General features: G+C 42.7%; 1 protein-coding gene across 1 annotated transcript in view; it reads right to left on the minus strand.

Moving 5' to 3' along the window:
* Positions 1-1,718: 1,718 nt before the first annotated feature.
* The window catches only part of FRMPD4 (FERM and PDZ domain containing 4), a 353,354-nt gene continuing 338,959 nt past the window's right edge, over positions 1,719-16,113 (minus strand). Inside the window, exons 13-17 of the mRNA XM_070365407.1 lie at positions 15,696-15,878; positions 13,570-13,708; positions 7,164-8,231; positions 5,517-6,809; positions 1,719-3,925 (exon numbers count right to left, since the gene is read on the minus strand). Of these exons, the coding sequence (XP_070221508.1) occupies positions 2,601-3,925; positions 5,517-6,809; positions 7,164-8,231; positions 13,570-13,708; positions 15,696-15,878 (4,008 nt within the window). The 3' untranslated portion in view covers positions 1,719-2,600. The remainder of the gene's footprint in view (positions 3,926-5,516; positions 6,810-7,163; positions 8,232-13,569; positions 13,709-15,695; positions 15,879-16,113) is intronic.

Below are 16,113 nucleotides of genomic sequence, written 5' to 3' on the forward strand. Positions count from 1 at the left end.
TATTAACCGATTTATTTAAAATGATGTACATACACCACTGTGCTCTTAGGCTGTTATAAAACATACACAAATGTAAAAAAGGCTAGATAAAAATAAACACACGGATCATTCTAATACATTCTTCCTACACTCTAGTGGATCTGGACCCCACTTAGGAGCAGCATGTTTAGCAACAGGGGAGCTTTTGAGGTTTTCTAAGTAGTAAAGAGTTTGTTTATATGAAACAAAAATTTATTGGTGCACCCAAAGGTTCTGGGAGATTGATTAGAAAGACCCAGAGCTATTTCACTGAGGCCTCCGAAAGAAATGAAATGGACTGGGACGGTGTTGTAACTGGAGATGTCACGTTCTTGTATAGTTCTTTTATACATATGCAGTACACTAATGCATTCTGTACAGTCAGGATACAATATGCATATAAAACAAACAGCCCCCACGTGTTATCTTGGGCAATATATTTAATGCAATGCTTATGATGCTAATGATATATAACACTGAGTACTTACTGTCTGCCAGGTATTGCAGTAAGAACTTCATATACATATTTTTACTTAAAACTCATGACAATCCTATGGAAATAGATCTTATTATTGACTTCCATTTTACTAGAAGGAACTTGAGACTGAGAAAAATTGACTATCTTTCCCAAGATGAAAGGAATAGAAAATGGCAGATCCCAAATTTAAATCAAGAAGTGTCTGACCCCAAATTTCATGTCCTTAACTATGAGACCATATTGCCTCCATATGGAATTAATGATAGCGTCCAAACCATGAGATCATTGTGATGATTAAATGAGATAATATATATGTTTCACACATTGTCTGACATAGAACACAATCCTATTAATATTTTAGTATACAGAATATTTACCAAAATTTTCCACAGTAAACACCATTAATACTTCTATCAAACACCAATATTTATAATTGTAATCAAATAATGTTTTATTAAACATTGTAATAACACATGTCTAAACTCCTTTTGTTTGCTACCACCTATAAATATGTGTGGCTTTTTTTACTGAGTCTCTATGGAACGACTGATGAGAGAGATAGCAACTGGGGACTGTGTTATGCCTACAAAAATGGAAATATTTGCACTGGGCACACTCCTGTCATATTTTAAGAAGCCACCTACATAAATAAGAGTGTGTGTACCTTGAACACTAAAAGAGCCATGAAGTACATATGTACATTATCAACTTTATTTTACAACTGCAGAATTTGAATCCTTTTGCTTTGACCCAAAGATACATTTTTAGAGAGACGACGGTTCTGAAAACTTCTTTGCATTACATCAGGTTCACTTAAAGCGGTCAAGTTTACCACTCGTGTTTTTTTTTTTTAATTTTTTCCCAGTTTACATATTTCTATCAGCCAATCCAGACTAGAACATTTCATAGATACTTCATTATTTATTTAAGTATGGCTTCCATATTAGAGTAACTATCTTTCCCTGATTTTCTGTAACATTCCAGATTCAAAACTTTGTCCCAGTGTTAGGCTGTCATTGCAAATTTGGTTGGAAGCATGGGCTCCTGCAGAGGGGATGCATGAAGCTCTTTGCTGAGAGCTGTGATTTGTGATGTGACTCACAGCCTGATGTGTGGTCTGCTTCAAGTTACTGGACCTGCATTTACTTGTGAGGATCGTTTTATGTTCCTTTTTGTAGTTTTGCAAATACTTCTCTAAATGCTCTGTCACTCTGAAGGGAATCCTATGTTTCATGGCTGAAATGGCAGGCAGAGAGATTGTCTTTGGTTTGTATATTTTGACACTGAGTCAAAGCAGAGCTTTCTTTTCATCAAACAATTTAATTTTGGTATTCTGAATTACTTTCACTTTCCATAATTAGTCTATAACTAGGTATTATCCAGAAACCTGCCCATCATTCCCTCTGTTCTTCTATTTGAGAAGTACATTCATTCTAGAAACATCATGAAGAACATTTGTGTTGACACAATAGAATCCATTCCCACCCCATTTCTAGCCCAAATGGCATAAGCCAAAATGAAATATGTAGGATTCTTGGAAAAAAGCATCAGATAACCAAACACTATGAGCAAAAATTAATTTATTATATATATTCTCTAATAATTCATAATAGCTTTTTGAATTTTAAATGTCTTTTTGCTATTTCCAATGCTTAAAAATCATAGCTTTAAAACATAAGTACTGTTTTATATACATTGTGATTTTTCTTTCCTTTCCTTTTCTTTTTTACTTCTAAATATGAATGATATGGTCTCCAAGTATCATCTTGGAAGGAAAGGGGATAGGATTCATTGTTTTGCTCCAACACAGTAGAAATTAAAATTTCACATCACATACCTGGAGTTTTGACTATATGAAAAATAGCCAAATGTCACCACTTTCTTGTATATTTCTTTTACATGTATATATATGTATAATATAAACAGAATACATCTGGATTAGTACATTTCAACTTTTCATCAATGTGACTTTTATCTCCTATTTCATAGAAAATAACAAAATATACAGAGAGAAGAAAGGAGACGTCTGTTCATCGTACACATAAAGTAAATAAAAGTTCATGTATGGCTTTGCAAAGGTAGATTATGATGTGACTTTCATACTTTATTTATTTAAAAGCATCTTGAGAGAACGTGTTAGTGTGCTTACGAGAGCGGCCATGGTGGTTGAATGTCGCATCGAGAGTCCAACATTGGGATCACCAGTGGTCTTTCCAGTGGCTGCCTCGGCAGCTTTCAGGAGACAGATGTAGTTTATGACCACTTCATCGATCTTCGCTACTATTTCCTGCCGCTGTGTTTCGGAGTTCACGACTTTAACTAATCGCATGCAGGCTTCTGTTAGGCAACAGAGCACTTGAAAGCTGGAAGTCATAGCTAGGAGCATCTCTTCTGGGCTTTTCTCAGCCATTGCCATTTTCCGACAGGCACTTCCCAACTGTCTGGACTCAATGGATAACAGCTGCTTGTACTGAGAAAGTGTTAGGTCATATGCTTCAGGGCGTGACTCCTCTTTCTTTCCCTTGGTTGCCCTGACAAGGCAGAGCAGCTCATTGGCATCATTTTGGGCTGCGAGGAACCCATCGGGCATTGTATATGTGCTCTCCTTAAGGGCATTTATCCTTGCAATCCGGGCATCAAAAGCTAGGTTGCTGAAGTCCACATCATCTGGGCCACTCAAGTCTTCGGCCCAGACCTTCAGCACTGAACCTCTGGACAGCTCTCCTCCTTGCTTCTGAATTCCAATAGCCAGGGGTGGGCTGGTTGGGTCTGGCATGGCTTGAGTCATCTGTGGTCGAAAGAGGCAAGAGACTTGATGGGTGGCCTCTCCCTCCTCTTCGTCCTCATCACCATCTTCATCCTGCCCTCGGTTCAGGAAGCAGTAGCTGAAAGGTCCCCGACATCTCCAATGGCTGCCTTCCAGCTTCCGCAAGGGCAATGTCCTATACAGCTTTGAGTCTTTGTGGGCCACCGGGGACTTTTTGTGAACTTTCCCCTCAGAGCTAAAGTGCATCGAGCTTTGGGAAAAACTTTTGGTGAGCTTCTTCCCTAGGGGGAGTTCTGCTCGCCTTTCTGAACTGGTCTCCTGTGCTTCTGTGATACCTGGACACTTTAAGCTGACCGCACCCTGGCTTCTCTCCCGGAAGGTCTCCAAACTGACAGATCCTGAGAGGATATTGCTGCTCCGTCTCAGAGCCCTCTGGCTGGGGGATGTCCTGAGGCTCCCCCTTCTCAGATCCAGTGGCCACCAGCTCACAGCCTCTCCGTAGGCCTGGTTCGCTTGGGAGAAATCATTAGGGTCTTGATTTGGAATTGGCACCTTTGATTCCAAGTGAATGTTTGATGGTAGCAGGGTGGGATCAGCTTCAGGATATTGAGACCAAGCTGAAGGCATGCCTCCTCGTCTCTCCTTCCCAGGCTCTGTCAAAGCTACACTAGGGGTAGCAGAAAAACAGAGAATCATTAAGCACCTCATGGGTGGTCATTTTTACTAAATCTCTATGTGATGTCTGTGATCTCCCAAGGATATATTTGAGAGAACACACGTCTTACAGTGATTATTCAAGCATATTTATGACTTTGAAGTTCCATTTTAAGGAGTTAGATTAATCCTGGCATTGGCTATCTTTTTAAAAAGAAGTGGCCTAATTTAATTAATGCAAATTAAATATACTAATCTTTTAAAGAGGACCCCATGAGGTTTTCCTGGTACAGGGTTTGAAGCTGAGACACTGGGAAAGTGCCAGAAAAGTTGTCATGTGAAGAGCACAATTTCCACTTCATAGAATTTTTGTGAGAAGCAAGGGGTAAATTAGGTGAAAGCTCTTTGTAAACTGCAAAGTATCCTTTTACAAGTTTAGAGGAAAAGATGCTAGCTAGGAGACGAGTTAAGTAACATTCAGAGATGGGTTTCCCAAGGCAGGTGAAACTAGTGGTGAGTTTTGACAAAGGAGATAATCTTAAAAGGGCATGAATGAAAATTAACTGACATATACTGACTCAATGGACATGAATATGAGCAAACTCTGGGAGACAGTGGCGGACAGAGGAGCCTGGCGTGCTGCAGTCCATTGGGTCGCAGAGTTGGACACAAATGAGCAACTGAACAAGAACAAGGTCTCACTGACATCTACTGACCTACTGGAAAAGACACTATATGAGGGTATAATTTGAAATTGGAAAGTATGAAAGAGCGTCTGTTTTTGTCCCATGATGGCCAGCCAAGTGGATCTTGGAGACCGATAAGTGCCCACCTGGTGGCAGAATGGTGAAGATGAGCACAGAAGATAGCTGTGCTCATGTTTCTACCTGTGCTTATTATTATTTTGGGGGAAATAAAACAGCTCATCATGTACCCCCAGACCTTCCTGACACTGCAGTAGGCCTGACACCTCAGAATACTCATCTTGGAGAGTTTAACAGAGTATGGAGAATCTGGAAATATTGCTGAAAGGCAAATGATCTCCCTCAATCCCTCCCAACTCCCAGATCCCCTGCTCTATTATCCTTCCCTGCTTCTCAAAAACGAAATGGCAAAATGAGAAATTCGATATCTTGAGAAGGAAATCAACCTTTTGTGATTCTTATAACTTAAAAGTGGCACTGGGCCTGGCTAAAAGTCTACATTTAGAATTCAGGAAAAAAATATTGCTCCATTAAATTCTAAAAGCAAGACAGAGCAGGAATCTAAAAGGCAAATGCCATTTCCGATACTGCCCAGATCTAGAAACATCAGTACGTATTAAACACTGGGGGACCGATGATTGACAATTAACCTGGCCGCAGTTCAGCAGCTTTTTCAAGAATAAAACCCTAACTTTTACTTTTCTTCCAGATTTTTAGTTTTAGTTGTAAATTTGTTTTACGTGCTCCTGGTGGGTACCGCAAAGTGCTAAATCAAGAATTTTCAAGAATAAAACCCTAACTTTTACTTTTCTTCCAGATTTTTAGTTTTAGTTGTAAATTTGTTTTACGTGCTCCTGGTGGGTACCACAAAGTGCTAAATCCATCATTGCTGTACCTGTGGTTTCCTTAATCTTGGGGAGTCGATGACATCCGTCTCTCAGAGTGCCAAACAGGGGTTCGGCATTAATGGCTGTATGCAGGGCAGGCACCGTCATCCGCGGACACATCCCTTCTGTCTGTGGGTGTAATTCCTTAAAGGTGGCCCCATGGTTGGGCAGCCCGGGGGCTCTCTCCTCGGAGGGAAGGTAACTCACACCTTTTGCGGAGGCCTCGGCCATCAGGTGCTTCCCCAGGGAGGGGCAGAGGGGGGACTCCACCGGAGTGGCGCACGTGCTGCTGCTGCTGCCTGTGCCACAGCCTGCATCCACCGAGGAGCCTTGAGAGCTCTGGAGAGAAAAATGGCCCTCGCTTTGCAACGACGACATCCGCTTGGCCAAGTGGTAGTCACAAAGGCGGCCCATGCCCTCCTCTGCTTCCGGGAGCTTGGCTGGACGGTCACAGCTGGACGGGTCGGCATCCTCCGGGTTACCCAAGTCTTTGGCAGAAGACACACAGGTGACGTCTGTTAAGAAGTGGTCCCGCGGGCCAAGTCCTGAAACCTCGATGGCTTCTCCCTCGGGAGCCCCGTCATCCTTCCCTTCAGTGTCCCTGCTCCCCACACCCGAAGCTCTGGGAAAGGTGATGCCTGGTGCTGCTTCCAATCCAGTTTTTTCAGCCACAACGCCCTCAGTGGCCACGTACCATCTTTGGCTGTCCTTGCGGAAGGCAGTTCTCTCCAGGTTAAAAGTGCTGAGGTGTTGACTGTCCCTTGAAGACACAGTAGCAAATTTACCGCCTTTGGCGTCCTCCTCTGCCTCAGCTGTTTTGATCCCCTGCTGTTTTTTCCCCGGCATGCTCCCATTAAGGGGTGCTTTCCCCTCCCCATCGGCCAGCTGGCTTTTCCTTTTGCTGGTGCAGGAATACGCCATCGGCCCAAGGTGCAGTTTGCCAAAATAATCAGTGACTGACTTGGTCTCCATGGTTTCGGGCTCCATCTCCATGTGGTCCGAGTGAAGCATCTGCTTGGAAGGCACAACTTTGGGCGGGAGGTCACTCACCGGACGGGCGGCCAGAGTGTGGGAGGCCTTTGGGGGCAAGCCCCCAGCAGGGCTTTTGGAGGCGGGGAACTCTGTCTGCTCTTCTGCCAAGGGGTGGTAGCCTTCGTGAGTGGCCAAGAACATGCGGGAGAGGTTTTCTGACTGCTTCTGGGCCGTGGCCAGTTCAGAACTCTCCGTCATTTCAGAAGAGTTAGTCTCATTGCCCGAGTCAGAGGAGGACTCGGGACTATAAGCCCGCAAGATGGCTACACCTGCAGGCCGTAAAAAACAAGAAGTGGTTAATGGATGCATCACAGGCACTAGGAGACACGTAAGAACATGGGATTCATTAGTATTAAAAACAATACCAAGTTTTTCCCTTTTCAGTAAGGACTCTGAGTTTATTGCACAGTTGTTCCGGAAATAGGGGGGAAAAAAGTGCCACATGTTTTAAAAAAAAAAAATGGAAACCACATACACGAAAACCCATGATGGTAGTTTCAGCACATTTGGGAAACGGGACATGCGTGAAATGAAGGACATATGACAGGATTCCAAGGGCGGATGGCTTGAAGGGATGGAAGGATATGGCTATCAGTGAATAAATGTAACAATCGTGAAAGAACCTGAATTGTCACTGGTCTGCGGATCTTCTGACACGGACAGAGCTTCCAGAGTGTCCAGCGTGGAAACGCCAGTGTTATCCAGGCCTGTGTCACACTTGCCCTCGGTGCTGGTGGGCACAGCGTCGATGAGGGACACGGGGATCTCGTCGTTCTGCAGGGTGCCGCCTGGCTCCTTGTCCTCGAGGAAGGAAGCAGCCTGGCTCTGAGAGTCCTCCTCATCAGAACTATCTCTGAAGCCAGGTGGGGGCGCGGCAATGGCCATGTTCAGGGAACGCAACAGGAAATCATCCTCATTGTCGTCCCCTTCGGGAGGGGGCAAAGACGTGAGGTCGATGATGTCATCGCTTGAGCCAGAGAGGCTGAGGAGGGCTGGCTGGCTCATCTCTCCCACCACGAGGTCCTCCTCACAGCTCACCTCATCCTCGTCCTCTGCGTCATCCGTGTTCTCTGCGTAACAGATGTCGTGCAGCAGGGGCTCCTCTATGCCCTCCGCAGCCTCGAAGTTCTTCACATCGCCTATGTTTGCGTACACAGAATTGGCCACGAACTGGACGCTCTCTGCGTCTGGAGTGAGACCCAAGCTCTTCATGTCATTGGCACCGCTTATGTAGAGGTTGCTCTGCTTCTCCAGCAGTTCTGGACTCTCATCCAATAGCCTTTCATAGCCGAGGGTGGGGGCAGTGACCCCCTCATCCAAGGCGAGATCTCCAAAAATAAAGGACACTTTGGCTCCTCTCGGAGACTCCTGTGCTTTCTTAAGAGTTTCTGGGCCTGAGAGGCTCAACAGGGACCGCTGAGCTAGACTTCTGTAGTCTGCCTCACACGGAGCCTCACCCGGCTGGGTCAGCTGCTGGGTTAGCTCATCTGAGTTATAGGTGTTGTCCCCATACAAGTGCCGGTGGTGGTCTTTTGGACACAAGGTGCCATCCGGAATCTCAACTGCCTTCTGCTTTGCATCTATGTATGTTATCTGCGCTTCCTGCTCCTCTTCACCAATGAAGGTGGTTATTTGGGGTATACAGTTCCACTCGGGACCAAGCATGTTGTGCTTTCCTTTATTTTCAGTTCCTAAAGAGAAAGAGTCATGCAAAGACACATTACTGTGTGGGCTGGTTTCTGGGGGCACTTTGTCTCTGTTTCTTAACTTAATGGCTTGTAGCATCACTTTTGTGAATATGGTTATTATTCAGCTTTCCAAATAGGGGAGTAGTTGATTTAGGCTTCAGATATAAGGATTTCTTGGTTAGGAGAATTGATACTGCAGAAAATAGAACTGCTACTTGATAAAACAGAATACCATCTGAGAGTAGGGCACTACAGCTTCATTCCATCTGATCTCTGGTTTTAGTATTTAAAAGACCTTCTTTATGTCTATAGATGTGAATATACAACATACCTTTAAAAAATCCTTAAAGGTGATAGTCCAGTGGGCTATTATTCTGGGAAAGATTGCCCTTTTCTTTGGAAAGTGAAATCTAACATTTCCCACTTTGCATAGGGAGATGCTGGACTTTTTCCTCACTGAGTTAAGAGAAGGTCAAGGATCCTCATACTTCTACCATGTATTTCAGGAAATATTGTAATGACAATATAATAATAAATATATATGTATAGTATAGTAACACAAACTGTAATACTACATATTGCAATGGTAGTACTAAAACTCCTCTTTAGCCTTTTCCTGTCCTAGTGGGTTTGCATATTTTTACATATAAGTGCCAGCACATATGCCCATAAGCACACATGCACACACAGGCAGGATGTAGAAGGTGGAGCATCGACAAGTACTGTACTCCTCTCTGCTATTTTTAAGCATAGTTAATACTTTGATGAATTTCCATCTTTATTTGTATCATGAAAACTCCTGAAGATTTGTTTAATGTTCCTCCAGAATTAAAATGGCAAAATCCTAATTTAAACAGCATTGTGTTATTTGATCTTTAAGGGGCTTCCAATAGAGAATTCTGCTGTGGAAATTTTGCTCTGATATTTACCAAGACAGGGCAATGAGTCACTGTGTCAATATTGCTTTGTCAATTCCAGAGGTGACATTTTGAGGAAATGTTAGGGCCACATATTCTCCCATTTGTTTCCTCAAATTGCCCTCTGGCCCAAGTTTGATTAATGCCAATATCAGATAAACAAGAGATATAGGAAAAATAAAAACAAAAACAGTTTTACTGAAGAGGTTTTGGCTGTCTCCCAAATATATAATGGACTCAATGTTGAAGAATGTTCCAAGTCATTTTACTCAATATATATATTTTCATGAATACCACGTAAAGATAAAATTTGAAGACACTGAGTTACGCAACAGGCATATTTACATGTGACATAATAATAAATACACCTGTGGGGGTTCAGCATTGTTTTATTAACAATGACATGAATTATGACTGGCTCTGTGTGTGAGAGCATGTGTGTGTGTGTGTATGTGTGTGTGTGTGACTAGTGCAGGTTGTTGTGGGGAGGGAGAGTGGTTGAGCAACGATGTAAGAGAGCTCTTGGTTTAAACCCAAAGGTTGGCAGATTTTTTTCTGTAAAGGGAGGGCCAGAGAGTAAATATTTTAGGTTTTGTGGGGTCAATAGCTCCATTCAGCAACTACTCAACTCAACTGTTGTAACATGAAAGGAGCCATAGCTGACAAATAAGCAAACAGATGTAGTGACTTGAATGGTGACCCTGCAAAAGTTATGAATGTGACCTTATTTGAAAGGAGTCTTTGCAGATATAAGTAAGGATCTTGAGATGAGATCATCTGGAATTATCTGTGTGGGACCCTAACTCCAACGGAAAGTGTCCTTATAAGAGAAAAGCAGAGGGACACTTGGGCCATACACAGAAGACGGGGAGGCTGAGTGAAGATGGAGGCAGACACTGCAGTCATGCAGCTATAAGGAATGCAGATGGCCACCTGGAGCCGAAAGAGGCAAAAGATTCTCCCCTAGAATCTCTGGAGGGGGCCTAGCCCTGCCAGTGCTTGGATTTTGAACCTCTAGGCCCCCAGACTGTGAGAGAACAAGTTTCTGTTAAGTCCTCAAGCTTGTGATAATTTGTTATGGCTACCCTAGATATTTAATATAATGTACATGCCTGAGTTTTAATAAAATTTCATTCACAAGAACAAGACTTGATCCATGGGACATGGTTTGCTGACCCCTCGTTTAGACCAACAAGAAAACTGAATAGGTCGGCAGGCTAAAAGCAATTTAATAAGACTTTCCTAAGGCCCAGAGATGCTTAACTACATAGGTTCAGGGATTTGCAAAGTACTTGAAGGGTTAATTTTCAAGACAGTGAAGAAGAAAGAGGGGTTTACTATTCCTAGCTAGAGGTCTTGATGAAGGTCTCTGATCAGTTTGAGACAAGAAGAAAACACACACTCTCTCTCAGCTTTCTTCTAGAAGGGTGTGCTGATTTGGCTTCTGGAATGATCTGGGAGACACGAAGGATGTTTCCTACAGATGAGCTGGCCTTAACAGACTTCAGACTCTACAGGTTTTGAGTCTCAGGAGATCTTTGGGGGAATTTCTGAAGAGAAGGGAGGCTTTTCAGCCATTTGAGGAAGCTGAGCTCCGAGCTGCAGCTCTGCTTGGGTCAACCAGTTAGTTGCTTTTTGGAGTGTGCCATCTCTCCCTCGTCCTCTCTTATTAAACACAAGCATGCACACATGCAGGCTTGTGTGTGCTATTTGGAACATGTGCCCTTACCCTCAGGCTCACTGTCGAACCAAGAGAAATAACCGAAAGGTTGAAGCTCCCTTACTTCCCTATGGTGATATGATACTTATTGGAACTAAGTTTTTGCCTTATGAAACTTTATTCAACAACACATTGTGAGTTGCTATAAATTAGACAGAACTGAGGCCCCTATTACTGTAACCATTTGTAGAGTGGTAGCTTTGGCTTTCCTCTTGAACCCATACAATCTTAACCATCCATGGGGAAAAGGTTTGATTTTAACAATACACTTTAGGATTTTAAGATTTTCCAACGCAAAAGGGATATGTTAAATTGTGGAACCACTCTTGGTAATTTCAAAAGTCACAGTTCAATTGCTCTAAATCTCCTCGCTCAATGAAAACATGTGGTCATAAAGATATTCACCACTTAACCCAGCACACACATCCACCTCCTCTTTGATTCAATGTTTTTTTAATCAAACAGACACTTCAAGGTGGGTTGGGATGAAATCTAGCTGCAAGTCACAGTCGCCTTCTATCATGCCTTGCTCAACTCTCTGGTTTTCCTTTACCCTTTGACTGTAACTTTTTTCACTCAACAAGCTGTCACAATAAACTGTGTACCAGTCTATCTGTATGTGTGCCTAGCTTCATATTACTATATTTGCAGGGAATAATAATTTTTGTTTCCTGATAAGTTTAAAAGTAGATTTTCCTTCCCTTGTTTTCTCTTTCATTTTCTCTTCCATCTTTCAAAAACTGACAATGGAATTTGTTCCCTAAGAATTTCCTTTTCTTTTAAAATAAACTCTAATTATGGAGCCTCTGATTATACATTTTTCATGGCTCAGTATCTCTTACTTGAATGGTAGGCTCTGTCCATCAGCCATATTTACTGACTGTTCACTATAGATGGAGGAAAAAGCTCAAACACTGAAGAAAAATATGCAAACTATTCTATATAGAATGGATAAACGATGAGGTCCTACTGTACAGCACAGGGAACTATATTCAATATTATGGGATAAACAATAATGGAAAATAATGTGAAAAGAATGTATATACATACACACACATATATGTATAACTGAATAACTTTGCTGTACAGGGGAAATTAACACAACATTGTAAATCAACTATACTCTAATAAAATAAATTTCAAAAAATAGTTCTAGAATAAATGAAAACCATCTTCCCTCAAAGAAACTCTCAGTTTAACAGCTACAACCCCCCTTATCTGCACTTTTGGGGCTATTTCTTCGTGTCAAAGGGCTGAGATGAATTATTTGATCTTTGCCATTTCGATGCTTCTGCGAAAAAGCTAATATGATGTCCAGGGTCCCTTCTAGAGCCCCAAGTCCAAGGGTTGGACAATTTCCATGTCTTCCCAAGATAGAGGTCCCAGAACCCTGGACATGAGTCTGACGTGGGAGGAGGCACTTGGCGTCTGGATGTAGGGCACCTTAATGAGGGACCAGCTGCTTATAAAGTTGGAGGCTCACAACTACTGGGCATTCCATCCTGAGTTCTCTGCACCCTGACTGAGTTCTGGGAGAATGAGGCAGTTACAAATCAGACATAAAGGCTGAGACCTATACCCTTCACAATAATTAAATCACTGCTTTGGAGCTAGGTACCCAATATTTGCCAAGTGACATGTGAAAGACAGTGAAAGTCGCTCAGTCGTGTCTGACTCTGCAACCCCATGGACTATACAGTCCATGGAATTCTCCAGGCCAGAATACTGGAGTGGGTAGTCGTTCCCTTCTCCAAGGGATCTTCCCAACCCAGGGATCGAACCCAGGCCTCTCGCATTGCACGCAGATTCTTTATAAGCTGAGCCACAAGGGAAGCCCCATGTAAAATGTGATTTTTAAAAAAAATCAACATTTTCATTAAAAAAATAGAACATATCAGAAGTATTTGGAGGTTTTGTGTTAAATTTGGACATTAGATGCTTTTATGGGTATACTTTTTAATTTTTCAAGAAATATCCTTATTTTATTATTTTTTGAAATATTAATCACTTTAAATTAAACAGGTTTGTTTCATATATGATATAAATGTTTCAATGCCATTCTCCCAAATCATCCCACCCTCTCCCTCTCCCACAGAGTCCAAAAGACTGTTCTATACATCTGTGTCTCTTTTGCTGTCTTGCTTACAGGGCTATTGTTACCATCTTTCTAAATTCCATATATATGCATTAGTATACTGTATTGGTGTTTTTCTTTCTGGCTTACTTCACTCTGTATAATAGGCTCCAGTTTCATCCACCTCATAGTGTATACCTGTGGCGGATTCACGTTGATGTATGGCAAAACCAATACAATATTGTAAAGTAATTAACCTCCAATTAAAATAAATAAATTTATATAAAAAAATAAAAGCGATATGGGTGAAAAAAAATAAACAGGTTTGGTCAACATGTCTTAGATCATTCTTTTTAATAATTCAAACCACAACTACAGCATTGTACCAGATTGGTTTGTCATGCTAGATTTTGCTTCTGCAGTGCTGACTCACCCCTAGTTTATATCAGCAATACATTGTTCAGTCTCAAAATATGGAATCCTTTTTACTTCTCCCTCTTCCTATATTAGCCTGTACATCTATAATGATTAAATCTGCTCATCTCTCCTTAAAAGGAAACATCCTTATTACTGTTGTCAGTTGGCATGGGGAAGGGAGGTCGGTGCCTCGTGAGTTTGGGAAGAGAATACCTGTGTCCTGGGTCCCTGCGTTTTTCTTGTTGGCCATGTTAAATATCGACCTCCTGGAATCCACAAGCAGACGGTAGTATCCAGCCGTTAAGCAGGCCAGGTTCATGGCGTCCGAAGACTCCATCAGGAGCGTGATGGGCTACACAGAAGAGAACGCTTTGGTTAAAACCATCTCCCCTTAATAACCTCCCTCAAGTGACAACAGTGACATTTGTGCTTATGAAATGTGAACAAATGAACTTCTGGAGTGACTGTTTCACTGGAGAAACACAAGTGAGGGAAAGGTCAGGTGTAACAGAGAGCCTGACTGAAAAAAGTTCCGGTGACACTATTTTGAAAGTCTAGACATTTGGAATCTTTTCCAAGTTATATTGGGTTAAAACAAATAACACTGGTTTTGTTTCAAATCATTAATATTTTAAAAAGTCACAGGTAAGGAGTCAGTTAACAGATACGAATTCACCATCTGAAAAAAAATCACAGGAAGACTAAGTTTGGGTTCATGGTGAAAATTTGTGTTGAATTGAAGTAAAAATCAAGTGGAAATTACTGTTAAGACTGAATGAAAAGTGTTGAAGAGACCCAGGGGAAGGATACTTCTAAAAGAAATTGTAAATTCACAGGGAGGGGAAAATAGACATGGGAGTTGAGAAAAGGCCTTGCCCCAACTTTCTAGAAACATAATTGGACAAGGATCTTGGGCATACAGGGAAGCAACTATTCTCGTTGAGAAAGGGAGGGTGGATAGGCTGGTGTGTTCTTGTTGAAAAAGAGAGAAAGTGAGAGGAAAATAAGGGAGCAAGAAAAAAGCAGACAACCAGAGGCACAGAAACAGCGAGATGACAGGTCCCTTGCTTTCACTGCCAAGGGTAGGACACTGGCCAGGACGATGGCCTTGGGTGATGAAACCTAACTTCCGTCCCAAGGCCTTAATCAACTCGAGTTGCTGCCTTTTCCTTCCATTTCAATGGCAGTCTCCCTCCAAGCAGCCCCGCAATTCTTTTATATAAACAGGAAACCATCCACAGGGTCTTGTCACCTCCTCCTGTTTGAGATAGATTATCCCTGTTATCAGGTCTGTGATGACTGCACCCGATACACCCATTCTTCTGCCCCTTTTACATGACAGGCTATATTGCTCTTAGCATCTTTGGTCATGGACCAGGACAGGTGTGCCAAGTCTACCCTTGGTCATTCATTGCCATGAAGTCAAGTGCAGTGCCCTGGATTCAGCCCATGAAACACCATGGGCCATGGCCGGCGTGCCTAAGCTCCACGCTCTCCCTTGATGTGTCCCTTCTGTTGTGTAGAAGCCCATTTCCACGTTCTCCTCTACTCTTAATCTGCCCCTCCCACAGCACTGGGGGGTGGGGTGAAGCTAGGAGTGGGTCCTTCCCCCGTTCTCAGAGCACAACTTCTCCCAGTTCAACCTGTTTCCTCTGCAGACTCACTGGGCCTTTTCTCTACAGAAATGTCACATACATTAATGCTGCCAAAATCCAATGACTCATCTATGACTGGGACAAGACGGCGGGGACAGGGGACCTGGATTGCTTCCTGTCAACTTCTGTTTGGGGAGGAAATGTCTGCCCTCTGAGGACAAACTCAGATGGCTGTTTCCAGTGAAATGGCCATGATATTCAAGGGGCCAGATGTTCGGCCACCACTAATTGCTACAGCATGAAAAGACAGATTGACTGAAATAGTCAGTCTTTCCAAAAGAATGAGCACATATGCATGCTACATCAAAAAGGGAATGGGGAATCTAAACAAAGTTGGGAAGACTCTCCCTGACTCTCTACATAAGAATCATGTGTTCTAGAAAGTAAGTAGGGAAACATTTCCCCCACTCCCCATCACTCTGGAGCCAGACGGGACCTTAGACCCAAACTCATTTGCTTTCTCATATAGAGCTGAAGAGATGGAGCTCAGAGAAAGAGGGGGACTTGTCCCCTAATCACAGAGCCATCTAGTGAGGACTGGAGCCCTCATGTCTGAGTTGAGTGGATTTTTTCTTTACCCATTTCACCACTGATGGGCTGCACAGGTTGAAATTTTGCTTGCTTTGTAAATATCAGAAGCACTATCAGGAAGCAAGGTCATATGTCAATATCTGAAAGACTTACCTTCACATCCAGCACATGGAGCTCCACCCTCACCAAGCTCTCCTCTTCAGTAAACATCTCAATCCTGTTGACATGGCTGAAGTCAGCTAAAAGAGCCACCAGATTGGTTTTGGTGTTTATGACGTGGCTTATGCCATAGCGGGGTCCCACCAAGAGGGTCACTTCTGAGCGCTTTTCTGCCTGCTGAGAAAGACATGTCCACAAAATTTTAAAAATACCAGACTTCTGGCAATTCCCTGGTGGTCCAGTGGTTAAGACTCCATGCATTCACTGCCCGTGGTCCATGTTCCATCCCTGGTTGGGGAACTAAGATTCTGCAATTTTCATGATGTGGCCAAAACAAATAAATAAATAAAATAACAATGAAAATGCTCTGAAGCACCAGGCATAGTTGAACCTGAGAGTCTGTTTTTCTAAG

This window comes from Bos mutus, chromosome X (genome assembly GCF_027580195.1).
Source record: "Bos mutus isolate GX-2022 chromosome X, NWIPB_WYAK_1.1, whole genome shotgun sequence".
NCBI classification, from domain to species: domain Eukaryota; kingdom Metazoa; phylum Chordata; class Mammalia; order Artiodactyla; family Bovidae; genus Bos; species Bos mutus.